The 18,798-nt window shown below is 43.2% G+C and overlaps 1 protein-coding gene across 2 annotated transcripts in view; it reads right to left on the bottom strand.

Annotated features, from left to right (window-relative positions):
• Window positions 1-1,984: 1,984 nt before the first annotated feature.
• Window positions 1,985-18,798, bottom strand: part of LOC147640592 (uncharacterized) — a 51,707-nt gene continuing 34,893 nt past the window's right edge. The window contains exons 3-10 of one of the 2 annotated variants that reach the window (XM_086813281.1): window positions 5,542-5,668; window positions 5,327-5,453; window positions 4,652-5,229; window positions 4,187-4,562; window positions 3,810-4,104; window positions 3,566-3,724; window positions 3,001-3,474; window positions 1,985-2,912 (exon numbers count right to left, since the gene is read on the bottom strand). In XM_086813281.1, coding sequence (XP_086669407.1) covers window positions 2,598-2,912; window positions 3,001-3,474; window positions 3,566-3,724; window positions 3,810-4,104; window positions 4,187-4,562; window positions 4,652-5,229; window positions 5,327-5,453; window positions 5,542-5,668 — 2,451 coding nt within the window. In that variant the 3' untranslated portion in view covers window positions 1,985-2,597. Of the gene's footprint in view, window positions 2,913-3,000; window positions 3,487-3,565; window positions 3,725-3,809; window positions 4,105-4,186; window positions 4,563-4,651; window positions 5,230-5,326; window positions 5,454-5,541; window positions 5,669-18,798 lie in introns of both variants that reach the window. The other variant, XM_086813273.1, reaches the window with a different exon arrangement.

The raw sequence follows: 18,798 nt of genomic DNA, 5'->3' as shown, positions 1-18,798 counted from the left end.
TACACCCATCTTGGGATATACTTGTCATTTTTGTACACCATACATTCATTATCTATCTATCATCTCATTGTAAGCTCCCTTGAGCTTCTCCACCGTGTGTGTGTGTGTGTGTGTGTGTGCACGCATGTGCATTCTTGCAAGCCTATTTCCAATGTACACATCAACTATGTACTTTAGGAGTGGGGGCACACCTATGATGGATCTATCATTAGCATCAAGTCCTTATGACTTGAGCTTTGTATATCTAGCTTCAGTAGCATATATTATTTCACTTGTCTCAACACTTGTTTTGAAGCTTTGATGGATCACTATGTGTCTCATGTAATCTCAATGCTTCTCATTAAGAACATCTGGTCTACATGGACATCTTAGAGCCTTGGTGAATCCTTCTTTGGCTCTACTTCATAGCATCTACGTTCACTACGTGACACAATGATTAATCATACAATCATTATGATCAAATTTTGAGCTTTGTGATCATGTGAGTCTCTAAATACAATGTTACACACTTGTTGTAACTTTGGTGAGTCATATGCTAGGGCCTGGTCAATTACTCCTAGATGCTCAATCAAGTGGCAACCTCAAAAATCCACATGGTCAACCAACCATTTTGTACAATCTATAGGTGATATTTGATCAAAGCCCAAAGCTACTTTGTGAAGCAAAAAATGACATGATAGCTAGCAAGAAAGGTGCATCCATTCTTGGATACTCTTTGTCATCATATATGCCAATGGCATGAAGGGTTTGCCGATATACACAGAAATTTTGTTTACAACACTTTTGGGCGAAAAATTGGTAATCATATAATTTAAATTTTTACTAATTTTTAATTAATTATTAATCAAGTATATATAATACAAATTTTTAAATACCATAATAATATATTTACCGTTTTACTCAAATATTACATAATTTGTGAACTTCATATAGTATTTGTTTCTATTCATTCATATTATTCATTAATTTCCTAATTCTATTTTACAAATGCATTATTTAATTTTCATATTATTTTTACAATAAAATTATCAACCCTAAATTTCATCCTAATTCTTATCAATTTTTTAATAATGGTGATTTAAGCTAATAAATCCTAATCTGTATTAATAGCTGCACTATAAATTATGCTACATTCTAGCATATACTACTCACATTGCAATACTATCCTTACTCTGCAAACCTAAGCCAGTCTTCCCCACGAGTATATTGATTCGTACTCCTACTACACTATTGAACCATGATGCATGAAATTAAACCCTTTCTCTGGTTACTACTACCTAATATACTAGGCTTCTGCATGCTCACTATGCCAAAAGAGGAGAAAGAAATGCTTTTGCACTAAACGACAAAGAGATACAATGCTTAATGTTATGCTGTACTGAGCAAAGAAATTAGCAAAACTTTGGTTCACATGGGTGCAAAATTGTCTTGTGCTGATGAAAAGAGCAAGCATACTGGGTAAACTATGAATCTGTGAAGAAAATAATTTAGAACAATGTAGAGTTGGGGCATGCTCCTTGAAAAAAAGCCAAGAGCACAAATGAACTAAACATAGGAAGATCAAGTTTGAAATTTTGTGGAGGCTAGTACTCGAAACATTAGACGTTACATTAATGACTGCTGCTAGATTAGTGCCTTGTACATTAATATACCCACTATTGGAATGAAAGTCTTTATTGGAGAAATGACAGATGTGCTAGGACAGATTGATACACTTTTCACTTGCGGAATTGATAAGCTTTTCACTTGCTCCGCAATGCGTTACAGAGCAGCAGGCATTGGATATATAAGCTCACTTATTCTCATTGGGGCAACAAACAACAGTATCAGAGTCCCTGGTGGAGCCACAATTGTTAGGCTGCCTGTAAGATCTTAGGATCAATTAGCACAATCTAGGGACATAATATCTATTCGAATGAACCTAATATGCATAATGGTGTTGATACTCGAATTAATTATTAAAATCCTCAAAAAAACAAGCACCTTGCCAATAATGATTGCATGAAACATAGTTCATGCTTCTAATTTTCTATCGAAACTCTTTAAAAAATGGATATACACCCTGCCGTCTCTATCCTTTTAGGCCAAAACTGCTTCTGAAGAGCTGTAAAGCCTTCCAACATAACTTACTACGTAGTGTGTTACGCATGGGCACAGTTGCATGAATTTAGCCCATTGTTCAAAATTTAGTTACAAGATACCCTTGCCACAAGGAAAAATGTGTGCTTGTAACAAGCTCTCATACAACGCAAATGCTATTATCAAGCATGCTGCTCTGCTATTTGTGATTTTACTCAAAATAAACTGCCAAATAACCTTCATCACTATAATCAAAAAACTGGTTACTTTCTTAGTATACAACACCTGTGCACACCATGTAGCATTTGGGGAGGCCTATCCCTAACCACAATGATGTCCAATCTCACCACTGAGATTTCCTTGATGCAACCTTCATGATATCAGTTCTTTGAGGTGACCAGCAACCAGTCTGCACCCGACAACCACCACCAAAATACCTATTTACACTTCCCCGACTGTAAAGGCTTCACCTCTAGCTAAAGAGCCACGGCTTTGGACAGTCCCCCCAACTTGAATCGCTAACTTCTAATTAAGTTTGAGTAGTTGCTCGCCCAGTTCACCGGCCCACGTTGAGGTTGCGGAAAAATTACAGCCTGAGAGCCAGCCCCTGCAGAGCCTAATGCCTGTGGTTGCTGAAGCAATTGATGGTTATTGGAACCAGGGGCAGATTGAGCATAACTCGCAAAACCAGCTGCAGGGTGGGCATGAGCAGGTTGGGAGTGAGTATATCCTGCATGTTGCCCTTGACCGTGTAAGTTGAAGAATGAGTTGGTTTGCATTCCTGAGATATCACGAGATAATGGTGTCTGTACCCACACTGCCGAGCCCTCCACCTGTTCGTCATCAGTCAATGTCTTAACTCTAGAAGAATTAAGATAAGCACCAATTATGCATTTGCTAAAATGATTCATGGGATCTTACTTGATGAGTTGAAGTATACAGAGTGTTCTCTTTGTACTGTGACCCGACCATATCATCATAGCTTGAAGCACTCCCAGCAGTCACAGTTGAGTTGATAGCTGCAAAACCTGAAGGAGCAGTTGCAAAACTCCCATAGCCTGCAGCTACTAGTGGATGCGGTGCATTGCCCATGCCAAGTTTATATTGAGGCGGAGGATATTTGACTGTGGCAGTTCCTGCAGGAGGATAACCACGAGCACTAGAAGCAAAACTGCTGCCTACAGGAGGCTGAGGATAGCCACTGTTCCCTGAGTAGCTATTTTGGTACAGAGAGTGTATGTATGCATAATTGGGGGGCAGATACTGGTACCCATAGACATTAGTTGCATATGGTGAGATTGTGACACCTGCAGGCTGGGCAGCATATGCATGTACTGGTAAAGACGGTTGACCCATTGCAAACGTTGTGTGTGGAATGCCGGCATTTTGAGACAGCTGCACACCAGACTAAAAAACATACTTAAAAACAGCTGCATAATAACAGTCATCACAAGGCAGAATGCAGAATTAACAGTGCCCTACTCACCTCTTGAGAAGACGACAAAGTTTGCCCATTCATCAAGGTGACATTTCCACTAAACTTGGAAGCACCATTTGAAGAAAGAAACTGGTAACGTGTATCTGGATCAGAGCCTGGGCGAAAAACTGGGCTGAAGTAGTTCGGGGCTGAATCCGTAAATGGTTGCTGGAATGATAGCATTCCATCCCATTAGCTACAACAATAGCACATTCTCTATGCATGTAGAGATTGAGGCATCCAAAAATCTTACCACAAAATTTGGCAATCGAGAAATCTCCTGGGGTTGTGACTCTGCAGACTCGTACGGGTATTGGACCTGAGGCACTAACCCAAATCCTTGGTAGCTTGGTACTGTAGGCACATAGGAGAATTGTCGACCTTGTTGTGTGATTGGCTCAGGCTTAGATATTTCAGCTGGTCGCACAATAATAGGTGGCACGCTCAGCACAGCATCATTACTTGTCACAAAGGTTTCTGCAGTAGTAGGAGTTGGTGGCTGAGAATGACTTGGTGTGGTTGTCTCCACAGGGGGTGATTCTGTCACACTGGAAGCAAGGCAAATTAACCACTACAAGAATTACAATTCTTGCAAACAAAACTCACTAATTTTATTTTCTAAATGCATACCTGGACTCGATTGGCTGTTCAGGAAGGACATCTGTGCTCACAGTAGTCTCAACCATGATCAAGCCTTTGCTGTCATCCAAATTAAGTCCAGTGCTAAAATTTTCCTCAAAAGCTGTATCAAAACTACCAAAATTCAAACCAGCACTTTCTGCCTCAGGCACTTGAAGGTGATCAGGGATAATAACAGGCCGGTCATCTTGTAAGTTCAACCCCTCTGGCTTGGAACAGGCTGCTGTTGGCACCTTGTTACATACAGGTGATGGTATTGGTGGTGAGGACCTGCCAGTTTCATATGCTGGTGACGTTTGAGGAGATGCCTGTTCCAGTACAGCAAGTGCCACAGATGGCTTTGGCTTCCACTCCAATCCGGAAGGGGCTGCATACAGAACAAGACGAGGATTTCACAATCTCTCTTTTTTTAAAGGTAGATATATAAACACTGTATCGACTGAACTGATTAACTACCTCTCTGAGTACCAGCAAGCTGCTGATGTGGCTGATATGAAGCTCTGGTGTTGTAATAGTTGTGGAAAAATGGCCTAGTTCCTGAAATGCCTGTGGTAGGTTTCTTTTGTTCTTCTAAAGCATTCTGATGTGCACGTGTCCCATGAGGTCGAGCACTGTCATGAACTGGTCCTGCCTTAATTTTTTCTTCTGAAACCAGATTTGGATGACTGGTGGAAGGGTTGGAGGTTTGAACTGACTTCAAAGAAGAGACAGCAACTGGGCCTACTTCATCAGGAAGACCTCCTTCCTGTTTATTATCAGTTCTGTTTTTCTGCATGAAAACTACCTCTTGCTTCTTTGCAGCCCCAGTTTCAGGAGACGACCTAGGAACAGCATCAGTAGTATTGCAAGCCCTCATTGGCGCACTTGACCCCACTGAAGGAGCAGCACCAGATGTACTACTATCCGATTTAAAATCTGTTAGTATGCTATGCCCAGATACTTTGGTCCAGCTTCCACGAGATGCTTGTGGTACTGCACGTGTATGGTATGGCCTCCCATTTATCCCAGCTGGTCTAAAAGGAGGCGCAGCATTGCTGTTACTCAAAAAAGCAAGCAATACATTCTTTGCATTAGAATCACCAAAATCAACCAAAGGAGGCACCCCCAGCACCAGATTGAAATATGATTTACCTTGCCCTTGGTATGATTGACCTTGCTTGACTTTGTGATTGAGAAGCCGTGCTTGCAGCTCTATACATTTGGTAATCCCCATCTTCCCTTGCATTAGTAAACTGTCGTTTGCTAGCTTCACCGCCATCTAAAACATACACATGATTTAAAATGGAAGAGGTTGCTAGCACAAGCCAAGATCAAAAGAACACAGTATTGTTCTCAAGCACCCTTACCACTCATGAGGTATCGCGGAACATAATTAACCCTGTTCCCACCACGATCAAACACCCTCCCACCTTGTAGTGGAGGAACAACAAACGACCTTGCCTTTGTTTCCCCTGAGTCATTGTTACTCCCATTCTGCAAGAAACAACAGTTTACCAATAACAAGTCGAATAAGTGTTGCTTGGTATATGACCCAAAAAATAGTAGTTGCCACTATAAATAACATCACACGAAAGCTGAGAGCATCAAATATGATCTTAAGAATCTCTGTACACAAGCACTTAAAACCCAAGTATAGAAAGCATGCCAACTCCACTGCAACATAATGCTATCATTTTGTTGCCATTTCAAATTAACACCTGAACCTTGTTCCGACAACTAATGGAGGATCCTTGAAGATCTTGTCCTTACAAAACATTGATACCTTGAAGCAGATCATAGACATTCAGTTTTAACATTAAAATGTGAGTCGAAAGCCCAACGGACAGAACCTGTGGACTGGATGCCTTAACGATGAAAGCAAATTCTTAAATCTTTTGCCCATCACCTTGTCTCTTGCAAGAAATATGAGTCTCGAGCGAGAAACAAAAAAGACTGCTAGGCCTACTTTACAATATGAAGTAGGACTTCTAGTTCCAAAGATTAATATGCCCCATACTGACAGGTCATTCTGAAAGCCACTTATAATATAGCCAACTACCACCCCCGTAATACACACACACACACACACACGTACTGAAAACCACTACTTGTTCCAGCACCAAGTCACCTCAGGCTGCAGACGACATCAGCCAATCAGAGTTAAAAAAATCTGTAGATCTTGAATAGAAAATACTGACTACTTTACAAGAGAGCACAATCTTCATCTTCAACCTTCAGACGACGTCTCTGTTAGAATTGTGCATCTCAGTGTTTGGGGCTTTACTATTTATCTCGGATTTTACTGGATTTTCTCCTATTTATTTGTCCAGGGCCAGTCGGTCAGCCCTAGATGCAATCGGCCAGGTCCCTACTTCACTATATAAGGAGTTCCCCATTATTCATCCACTTCCCTTGCACATAGTTCAGTACTCAGTTGCTAGCCATTGCCATTGTAAAGCTTTACTGCTGTTATAAAAGGTGATCTTGTCCAACTCTCTCAATCTCCTTTGCACTCTCTCATATGTTTACTGTTTATGCTTCCGCCTGTGCTATCTCCTTCATGGTATCATACGCTTAGGTCCATGCTGCTCCAAACTCTGTAAATCTGCCCACTTTTCTGTGCGTTTTGCTTCCATCACTTCTCCGGCTGCATATCAGTCCCATACAGGAGCTGCGTTTCAGTACCTTGCTGCGTTTCTGGTCCAGCCCTCTTCTGGTTGTTTTCGGCCAGCCCTACAAGCGGTGTTTAGCTCTTGAAAGGCAGTTTTTGAAGTGTTCTGGCTGCGTTTTCTTCTACAACATCTGGTGGTGGTGCTGTTCTTGCTCGTGGTCTGCCAGACAAGTGGCTCTACACTGTCTTCTTCCTCCACAAGTCCTTGCCATTCCGGTAGGAGGTTCCCGGTGGATCTTGGACTGTTTTGCTGCGGTCCCACCTCTTTCTCTACGGTTTGAGAGGGGGCTGATTGTTCCTGGTTCCTCGCTTCGTTGGAAAGCACTTGAGAGAAGAGTTTGAGAGCTGAGATTTGTTCTTTGTTGCTGTGGATATGGCTCCCCCCTTACGAACAAGGATGACAAGTTGAAAGGACCCAACTATGCTCATTGGAAGCTTCAGATGCGGATCTGGTTCATCCACAAGGGTTTGTCGGACATTATTCAGTGCACTGAACGGAAGCCCGAGCATCCTCAAAACTCTAGGCGGTGGACTCAAGATCAGGAGGATGAATTTGCTATGGAATTACAAGACTGGGAGAATCGGGACTTGAAGGCACATTCTGTGCTTGTGCGGACCATCACCGAGGAGGTCTCACTGGCAGTGCAAACCCTCACCAGCGCTCATCAGGTATGGTCAAAATTGGGGATTATGGGCACAGTGTGTCCAGCAGCTCATCATCTATTCTTGGAGTTCACTATTGTAACTGTTGCCATATATATAGGCAGTGATGTGTGTGAACACACTTAGGACCGCCGGGACACTTTTTCCCTCTTTAGGAGGTTTTTTTCCCCGGCTTGTATATACGCCCATCATTCTAGGGCTAACTTATCTTTTGTACATTGACACAATCTAATACACTTTGTGTTGTGTGCATTCTTGCTTCTTCTTCTCCAAGCTTTGTGTGCTTTCCTGCAACCCTAATTCCAACAATTGGTATCAGAGCAAGCATCGGCTCCCAGGGCTATGCCGCCGGCACCCTCCGACTCACGTTCTCCGATTGAGGTGAGCTTTCACGAGTGCTTGCAGGTCCCTATACTCTGAAGACAAAGCAGGGTTAGGGTTAGGGTTTACAGAAAGCAAACAGGCGTGGAAACCAAGGAGAAGGAGATGAACACGACTGCTGTATATCTCAATGATAGAAAAGTGAAGTACAAGCCACATGATAGTGACCCCTAAAGGATAAGTGTTCACATGTCCGGCCATAAATGTGCCGGGTGGACCAAAACACTTATAAACTGCATATAAGTGAAACTGAACTAAACTGGGGAAAAAAACCTCCACTAACTGAAGTAAAAAGTGCCCCAGTAACCTACTGATGATCACTAGCACTCCTCTGGGTGCATACACAGCATAAAACCCAACAAACCCCCCTGGAGTGATATGTGATCACTGTACATCATCCACCAAAAGGAAACAAATTCAAAGCATTGCGGAATGCTTCAAATTTTGGACGTGGTAATGCCTTGGTGAAGATGTCTGCCACATTCTGATCTGTAGGACAGTAGATCAGACTGATATCTCCTGCCTGGAGTCTCTCCCGAACAAAATGATAGTGAATCTCAATGTGTTTCGTGCGAGCATGAAACACAGGATTCCTGGCCACAGCAATGGCACTCTGACTATCAGTATAGATAGGTGTAGGCTCCTCCACTGAAATATCCATATCAGTCATAAGACGACGCAGCCAAACACACTCAACAGTAGTAGTGTAGGCTGCTCTGTACTCTGCCTCACAAGATGAAGTGGCCACTGTGGTCTGTTTCTTGCTTAGCCAAGAAATGCATGAAGCGCCAAGGAAGAAACAATTCCCACTAGTGGAATGTCTGGTATCAAAATCACCAGCCCAATCTGAATCACTGTAAGCGTGTAACTGCATGTCACCCCCCTCAGGATAAAGCAAACCAAGAGACGAGGTACCCTGCAAATAACGGAATACACGCTTCACAGCTTGCCAATGTGACAACCGTGGGCTGTGCATGAATCTGCTCAACTGAGAGACTGCATACTGAATATCTGGCCTTGTATTACACAAGTAAATGAGGCACCCAACAGCCTGAGCATATGTAGTGGCATCAAAGGAAACACTGTCATCTTGTAGTGACAGTTTCATCCCAGGCTCCATAGGAGTACTAATAGGCTTGCAATCCTGAAATTTAAACTTCTCCAGCAACATAACGTGATTGCAACAACCCAATGCCTCTGTGATCCTGCACAAACTGTATGCCCAAATAGTAATGTACAAGGCCCAAGTCAGACATGTCAAATGTCTGTTGCAGTATCTCCTTAAATGCTGCAATTTTGTCATCATTTGATCCCATGAGCAAGAGATCATCCACATAAAGACTGATGACCAGCAGATCTGTCTCTTCTTTCTTCACATACAAAGTGGTCTCTGATGGACTGTTCACAAATCCCTGAGTGAGTAGAAAAGCATCTATTTTTGCATACCAAGCTCGTGGAGCTTGTTTCAAACCATACAAGGCCTTTTTCAGCCTGCATACTTTCCCCTCATGACCATGTTCTGCAAATCCCATGGACTGAAATACATAAACTTCCTCCTCGAGGTCCCCATGTAGGAATGCAGTCTTTATGTCCAACTGGTGAACAACCCAACCACGATGTGCAGCCAATGCAATGACACACCTAAGTGTCGACATACGGGATGTAGGAGCAAATGTCTCCTCATAATCAATGCCCTTATTCTGTGCATAGCCCTTTGCAACTAGACGGGCTTTGTACCTGTCAATGGATCCATCTGCATGTCTTTTCAACTTATAGACCCATTTAGTACCAATGGCTTTCTTGCCTTTGGGCAGATCAACCAAATCCCATGTTTGATTCTTTTTAATAGAATCAATTTCATCCTGCATGGCTTTGTTCCAATGCACATTATCTCGTGCATCCACAAATGAATCAGGCTCATCATCATCCTGTAAACTGGCTGCCATAACCAGATTCAAATCCATGATGTGTGCATGCTCATTGGTCCTTGTCTCCCTACGAGTACGACCAGCAAGAGGACCTTCTAAATGGCTGTCCTGTAATGTCCTCAAATACCATCTAGGTATATGCCTGACCTGTGGTGCCTGCTGTCCCATATTTGGTTCAGCTTCTGGCTGATTTGGCTGCTGAATTTCTGCACCACCTACATCATTTGCTGGCTGTCCAGTACCCTCATGAGTTGGATCACCAACTGTGGAATGAAACTCCATGGGTAGTAGACCTTCAAACACATCATTTTCAGCCTGATTTGCCTCATAACCAGCCATGGATATTTCTGATTTTTCATCAAAAATCACATCCCGACTGATGAATATCTTCCTGGATAGTGGGTCATATAACCTGTAGCCCTTGCTCTCACGGCTATACCCAACAAAAATGCATTTTGTGGCTTTATCATCAAGCTTCCTCCTCAACTCTTTGGGTATGTGTGCATATGCGAGACACCCAAAGATACGAAAATGTGATACAGAAGGCTTGCGGCCATGCCAAGCCTCAAAAGGAGTAATATAAGCCAATGCCTTTGTGGGACATCGATTCAAAATATGACAAGCACACATTACTGCTTCCACCCAAAAGATATGTGGTAGTCTTTTTGCTTTTAGCATACATCTGGCCATCTCCATGAGTGACCGATTTTTCCTTTCTGCAACCCCATTCTGCTGTGGAGTGTAAGGAGTAGTATACTGATGTTTTATACCTCTACTCCCAAGAAAGGAATTCAGCACATGTGACATATATTCCCCCCCTCGGTCAGAACGGAGAGTCTTCACCTTGCATCCAGACTCTGTCTCAGCAAGTGCTACAAAGGCCAAAAATGCATCATATACCTGTGATTTCTATGTCAAAGGATAGACCCAGCATATACGAGAGAAGTCATCAATAAATGTTGCAAAATAAAAGCAACCACCTAATGACTTTGTCTGCATGGGACCACAAAGATCACTGTGTATAAGTTGCAACTTTGCAGTTGCTCTTAGAGCCTGATCACGTGGGAAGGAAAACCTGTGCATTTTTCCCAAAATACATCCTTCACAAATGTGATCTGGAGGCTTCTCCATGAGAGGTAGATCTGTAAACATATTATGTCGCTGCATAAGCATAAGACTACCAAAATTTACATGCCCCATGCGAGCATGCGATAACTCCGCATCAACCATAGCTGGAGTAAGAGTGAATGCATGATAAGCAGACTGATCCACTGGCTGAAATGCATCCAACTCATAAAGTCCATGACATAATGTACCAGTAAGCATCAAGGTCAAGGCATTTGCTTTGTCTCTGACCATGCATTTATCATCATCAAAGTGGACTTGCATTCCACAATGTGCTAAAGAAGAAATGGACAACAAATTCTTCTTTATCCCTGGTACATATAAGGCATCTGTAAGGCGGAGAATGGAGCCATAAATGGCTGTAAGCTGAATCTCCCCAATGCCACACACTGGATATGAAGCATTGTTGGCACACTGAACAGTTTTGCCAACAGGGGCAGGGCCAACATGACTAAACAAATCCCTGCGAGATGTGATATGCTTTGAGGCACCACTATCAAAATACCAAGTACATGCATGCTCTGTCAAACTGAGTGCCTGTGAAGACCAAGAGGCATCATAGCTGCATGTAAAAAAACAGTAATCCCTGTCCTCAACAAAAGAAGCAGTCTCTGGAGGAGCTTTAGGAGCATCATTAACAGACATCCCAGCTTCCTTTGCCTTCTCTTTGGCAATCCTCTTCCTACATTCCGTGATGTAGTGACCTGGCTTCTTACAGTAATGACATTTGCCCTTCTTCTTGGGCTGTCCATCACTTTTCTTGGTATCCTGTGAAGAACCACCATCACCTGAATTTTGATTTGCACTCTTTGGCTGAGATTTCCCTTTCCCCTTTTGACCTGTAGTAAATGCTTGTTCAGCATTTGTGTTCATATTCATATTCTTCCTCATTTGCTCCTCTTGTAGTAAGAGAGCAACAAGTTCCTGATACTTGAGGGGTTCAACAGCATTCCTCATGCTGAGGTTCAAAGAGGTATGGAAAGCCAAGTAAGATCTTGGCAAAGAGTGCAAGATGGTGGACACAAGCTGTGTCTCAGGAATAATCTCATCCACATTGATGAGTTGCTCTCTCAAATCCTGCAGCTTGTTTAAGTGGCTAGACATATCATCTCCTTCATTCATTTTCTGATTTTCCAGCTCTCTTTTCAAAAATGAGATTCTAGCCTCATTACGAGCAGCATACATCTGCTCCAAAGTCACCCATGCATTCTGTGAAGAGCCAGCTGAACGAATATGAGGTATAATGGACCTCTGAACTGACAATGCAATGAGTGACAAAGCTTGTGCATCCCTGGCATCCCATGTCTTTTGAGCATTTGTTCTCTGAACAGGCAATGGCTGTCCTGGAGCCTGTACCTGTTGTCCTCGTCCACGAGCACCCCCTTGAGGAGGAGTCTCTGGAGCCAATGGACCTGGACGTGGTTCATCACCACTAACAAAATCCCAAAGACCTTTTGCCACAAGCACATTTTTCAGCATAAAACTCCACAAGGAGTAGTTCGTGCCATCCAATTTGTCTTCCTTAGACAAATATGTGAATACATCACTTTGCTGTTGATTTGCCATTATGCTTTACGCACAATGTTGTACCTGTTTACCAAAAAACCCAATAGCAAAAACCCTGATAACAACTGTACTCCACTGAATACAGTTTACCCAAATCTGCCTGCACTCTCAATCCTCTGAATGTGCAGCTTAATGCACCAATGACTGAGTAGAGCAGCAAATGGCGTACACAATGCCAAAATGCCCCAAAAATGCCCAAATTTGCTGCACCCAAACTGTGCAAAAATCTGTATATTTTCTTGCTAGAAAATCTGCCTGTTGTGCTTGTATATTTTCACAGAGAAAATAAAAATGCCCAAAAATTGAATTTTAATGCTTACCACCGAATGACACTGTAGGTTGTGTTATTTCTGCAGGTACAGTCCTCAAATACACAGCACTGAATGCTGCACTGAAAGTACACAGTGCACGTTTCTCTGTGCAGGTGACAAAAAACGCTGACTGTACAGAAGTTAGTCGAAGGCGGCGCTGTACTCAGCTGGTACTGTACGGGGCACTGTATTGAACAGTGCGACGAGGTACACACCAGGTACTGTATTGAAGCGCAGGTGACAGTCGGCGTATGACTGCGCAGGACTATACGGTGGCTGGTACACGTGCGCTGAAGGCGGCGCGCTGTACCCGACTGAAGGACACTTATAGTAGCTGTAGGCGGCGTACTATAGTACCCGACTGAAGGCAACCGATTACGGGCAGCAGGCGTAGAGTCTATCTGACGGCGCACAGGTGTACGGGCTGAAGGCGAACTGGAGGCGACTAGGCACGGGCAGGTGGCGCACACGTATAGCTGAAGGCGGCGCAGGCTTGGTGTACGGGCAACAGATGCTGAAGCCGGCGCTTGACTGAATGTGCATATACTGTACGGGCAGCAGCAACAAATGTACGGGTAGTGTTTAGCAGAGCTTCAATGGCTCTGATACCAATTGAAGACAAAGCAGGGTTAGGGTTAGGGTTTATAGAAAGCAAACAGGCGTGGAAACCAAGGAGAAGGAGATGAACACGACTGCTGTATATCTCAATGATAGAAAAGTGAAGTACAAGCCACATGATAGTGACCCCTAAAGGATAAGTGTTCACATGTCCGGCCATAAATGTGCCGGGTGGACCAAAACACTTATAAACTGCATATAAGTGAAACTGAACTAAACTGGGGGAAAAAACCTGCACTAACTGAAGTAAAAAGTGCCCCAGTAACCTACTGATGATCACTAGCACTCCTTTGGGTGCATACACAGCATAAAACCCAACATACTCTTCAAATAAGCCCAGAGGGCTTGGCGTTCTCAGAAATTGCATCTGAGGTCGTTTCGGGCTCCATTTTTGCATTTCAAGTTCTGCACAGGTGTTTTCGTCATTTTGTGCAGAAATTTCGACAGTGCAGTTTTCTGCAAAACAGGCATACGTATTCTATTGTGGACCCTGCTACATAGCACGAGTTGTTTTCTGTTCAATCTTTGCTTCATTACAGGTAGCTTTTGCATCAGTTTCAGTCAGTGGCCATGGCTGATAACAGCAATGATGTATTTCGCATGTTGTCTGCTGATGACAAACTGGATGGAGACAGCAACTACCCACTTTGGGCATACATGATGCAGCATGTTTTGGTTGCAAAAGGAGTGTGGAACATTGTGCAGGGTATGGATGTACATCCAAGTTCTATGGATGTAGGATCTGTTGAGGATGTTGCAGGTTCTAGCAGCTCTACTGTTGCTGTTGTTTTACCCACTACTGAACAAGCTCGTTGGGATGGTAAAGATGCGCAGGCTCATGCCTTGATTGCACTTTCTATCAAACGTAACATCACCCCACATATTCGTTCAGCTAAAACAGCAAAACAGGCTTGGGATATTCTAGCTGGTTTGTATGCAGGTCGTAACGAGGCAAAAATCTCTTACCTGCGTAAAGAGCTAGAATCGAAGATTATGCAGGAAGATGATGACATGAATGTTTTTCTTACTGAGATTAAAGATCTCAAGGAACAGTTGATTTCTGCAGGTGAGATTATTCCTGATCATTCTCTTGTGCAGACTGTTCTTGATACTTTACCTGAGTCATATCAGACTTTTGCTTCCACGTGGAGACTTGTTACTGAGGACAGACCTGATGTTGTCAAGTATGATAATTTAGTCAACAAGCTCTTGCAAGAAGCGTAGTCCAGGCAAAACAGGACCAGGCAGCGTGCAGTTGATCAAGCATTTATTGCTGCCCAGCAGAGAAGAAGTGGTAAGGCAACCCCTTCCACTGTTTCTTCTCCTATTAATAGGTCTGCAACTTCTTCTCCTTCCACAGGTAGCAACAATAAGTCTGAGAAGGCTCTTGATAAAGGCAAGAAAAAGATCAGGTGCAACTATTGTAAGGCAAATGATCATGTCATTAAGAATTGCCCTAAGCTAAAGGCTAAAGAGACAAAGAAGAAAGAGTCAAATGCAGCCACAATAGCGGATGCTTCTACAAATGCAGATTCTGCAAATGTTGTGCAGGATACAGAATGGGCATTTAGCGTGTATTGCCAGTATGACCCATCTGTACATGATGCATGTTTGGCAGTTTCTGTTGACTCTCATGTATGGTATTTTGACAGTGGTGCTACAAAGCACATTACCTCGCATCGTGATATGTTCACTTGTCTTGAGGCTGTTCCTAATGGGAATACTGTCACATGTGCCAATAATGCTTCTTACCCAGTGAAGGACATTGGTAAAATTATGCTTACTGCTACAAATGGCAACGCTTTCACACTTTCAGATGCTTTGTATGTGCCAGGGATAAAGAAGAATCTATTGTCTATCTCTGCGCTTGCTAGTTGTAGTCAAATTTGTGGATGACAGATGTACTGTTCATGATTTGACTTTTGGTGATACGATTATTGAAAATGGCACCTTGTTTCGTGGGCTGTATAGGCTCAATTCTCATGACAAGGGTGTGGAAGATTCAGCAAATGCAGTTTCTGATGAAAAGGCAGTTTCAGATGCAAAACTATGGCATGCTCGTTTTGGTCATCTGAACTTTGCTAGTTTGCTGCATTTGCAGAAATTTGATATGGTTGCTTCATTGCCCCCTCTTGAGGCACCATTGAAACATGTTTGTGAAGGCTGTATTTTGGACAAAATGCAGCGTTCTGCGTTTCCAAAGGATGGTTCTGTGCGGGCCACTCGCAAATTGCAACTTGTACATAGTGATGTATGTGGGCCTATGCAAACTCCGTCATTTGGTAAACACTTGTACTTCGTGACTTTCATTGATGATTACTCAAGGCATGCATGGGTATATCCACTGACGGCAAAGTCCGAAGTGTTTTTGTGCTTCAAACAATTTATGCTTATGGTTGAAAATGTATCCGATTGTACTCCCTCCGTTCTAATCGAGGGAAGGAGTACATGTCTAAAGAGTTTGATGCATTTCTGGCTAGTTGTGGGATAAAACACCAATGTACAGTGCCGTATACCCCTCAGCAAAATGGTGTTGCTAAGAGAAAAAACAGGTCACTTATGGAGATGGCACGATGTATGGTCAAGAGCCAAGCTTTGCCACATGCGTTTTGGCTTGAGGCTGTCATGTGTGCTGCATACGTACTCAACAGGTGTCCCACTAAGGCCTTGCAGTCTATTACTCCATACGAAGCTTGGCATGGCAGAAAGTCTTCTATTGGTCACTTGCGTGTCTTTGGTTGCTTGGCCTATGCTTTAGTGCCTATGCAACAACGCAGAAAATTGGATGATAAGGGTGTCAAATGCATTTTTGTTGGTTACAGTGTTGAGAGCAAGGGTTACAGATTGTATCATCCGCAATCAAAGCGTATCTTGATTAGTCGAGATGTTGTTTTTGTGGAAGATGTTGTGCAACCTTTGTTATCATGTACCAAAGAGACAGGTGTGAGCTCACGGGATGTATTTGATACTTTACAAGTGGGAATTCAAACGTAAGTCCTAATGAGGCAAATACTCAGCCTATGCAGATTTCAAACGACATCATAATCAGCCTATTTCTGATGCAGATTTACAGGATGTAATCTATGAGGATAGGGCTGAAAATGAGCAGGCTAGAGGTATGCCTAAATGGCTGGTGCAAACCTTGCGTGATAGTAAAATTGATGCACCTATGTCTAGTCGTACTCGTTTAGGTTTTCAGCATGCCTCTTATGCATCAGATTGTTATGCTTTGGCTGTGTCTAGTATGTGTGAAGAGGAAGAACCTCTTTCATTTGATGAGGCACAAAAATCAAAAAATTGGTTGGCTGCAATGCAAAGTGAATATGATGCTATAATGAAGAATGGTACATGGTCTTTGTGTGATTTGCCTATTGGTAAAAAGGCCATTGAATGTAAGTGGGTTTTTAAGTTGAAACGAAAGCCAGATGGCAGTGTTGATCGCTATAAAGCTAGACTTGTTGCAAAGGGTTATGCTCAAGAAAAGGGCATTGATTTTAATGAGACCTTTTCTCCCACTTGTCGTATGACTACCATTCGTAGCATTTGTGCATTGGCAGCTCATAATGGTTGGAATGTACATCAGCTGGACATAAAGACTGCGTTCTTGAATGGAGATTTGCATGAGGAGGTGTAGGTATCGCAGCCTCGTGGTTTTGTTCAAAGAGGGCAGGAAAACAAAGTGTGCAGATTAAAAAAGGCTTTATATGGTTTAAAGCAAGCTCCACGAGCTTGGTATGAAAAGATACATGCATATTTGACTGCACATGGTTTTCAGAATAGTCCAACAGAAAGCACTTTGTATGTTAAACGTGTGATTGATGTACATCTAATCATTGCTCTCTATGTCGATGACATGCTGCTCACAGGACCAAATGAGAGTCATATTGCTGATTTTAAGGCTGATTTGAATGCCTCTTTTGAGATGTCAGATTTGGGACATTTGCATCATTATTTGGGGATACAGTTTAAGCAGTGTGATGGAGGTATTGCTTTGTGTCAAACAAAGTATATTGAGACATTGTTGCGGAGATTTGGCCTTGAAGACTACAAGCCTATTGCTACTCCAATGGAGACAGGTTTGAAGTTGAGTCTTCATGATGCTAGAGATCACTTTGATGTCACACTCTATCAGACAGCTGTTGGTTGCCTCATCTATGTATGCATTACGAGGCCGGACATTCAGTTTGCAGTCTCACAGGTGAGCAGGTTTATGCATAGCCCAGGGTCTCAGCATTGGAAGGTAGTTAAACGCATCTTTCGCTACTTGAGTGGCACCATACATCTTGGGTTGTTTTATCCCAAGGGGGGGATCGTTGCCGCCAGATTTGCATGCTTTTTCGGACTCAGATTGGGCTGGTTGCTATGACTCAGATTGGGCTGGTTGCTATGACACAAGAGTGTCCACAAGTGGTTTTTGTTTCATGCTCAGTAGCTCATGCATATCTTGGTTGAGCAAGAAGCAACCTACTGTGGCCACTTCGAGTTGTGAAGCTGAGTACAGGGCAGCTTTCACAACTACGGTTGAGTGTATGTGGCTCAGACGGCTTATGGCTGACTTGGGTGTTGGACAGGAGTCTGCCACCTCTATCTTCACTGACAGTCAGAGCGCATTGGCAGTTGCGAGAAACCCAGTTTTTCATGCTCGCACAAAGCACATTGAGGTGCATTATCACTATGTCAGGGAGAGACTCTCAGCAGGAGAGATCAGCTTGGCCTATGTGCCAACACAGGACAACCTCACCGATCTTTTCACAAAGGCGCTTCCTCGTGAGAAGTTCGAAGCTTTCCGCAAAGCTTTGGGCTTGCTCCCCTTTGTGGATTGATCTACTTCGGGCATGGCACTTGTAACTCGCGGCGGGTGAGTGCCCGGGGGACTAGGGCCTTTGACACACTTGTTGATACCATCAATGCATATTAAAACATTTAAAACATGGCCACAGCCTTAACACATATCCATCATCACTTTGCATAAAACATAAAAGCTGGACAAAACATCCACAAATGCTGAGTGACACCGCATAGAGGCTGGAATGGGCCGACCCCCCTCCCCCCCCCCTTGGAGTATTTTATTACCCAAGGAGAATAATATCATGTACAAGCTTTGAGGGCCTTACTCTCCCCACGGGAGATGCCGGATTATCCCTATACAAATGCCATAACACAGCCCAACACAAGGCTACCAAGCCGGAACATAGGCTGTAGAAATGCTGAGCCAACAATATAATCCATATACCTCCATGTGGGTACTGATTCTTCCCCAAAAACCACGGGTCTTGATGCAATAGAGCTGGTACAGCAAGTACAACTCTCCATTCAGCCGGTACATAAGGTACAATGGCTGGTACAACAAGTACAGTGGCT

The sequence above is a fragment of the Cibotium barometz genome, chromosome 2 (assembly GCF_041138505.1).
Source record: "Cibotium barometz isolate CiBa-2024 chromosome 2, ASM4113850v1, whole genome shotgun sequence".
NCBI lineage: Eukaryota > Viridiplantae > Streptophyta > Polypodiopsida > Cyatheales > Cibotiaceae > Cibotium > Cibotium barometz.
This window is presented reverse-complemented; position numbering and strand designations above follow the sequence as displayed.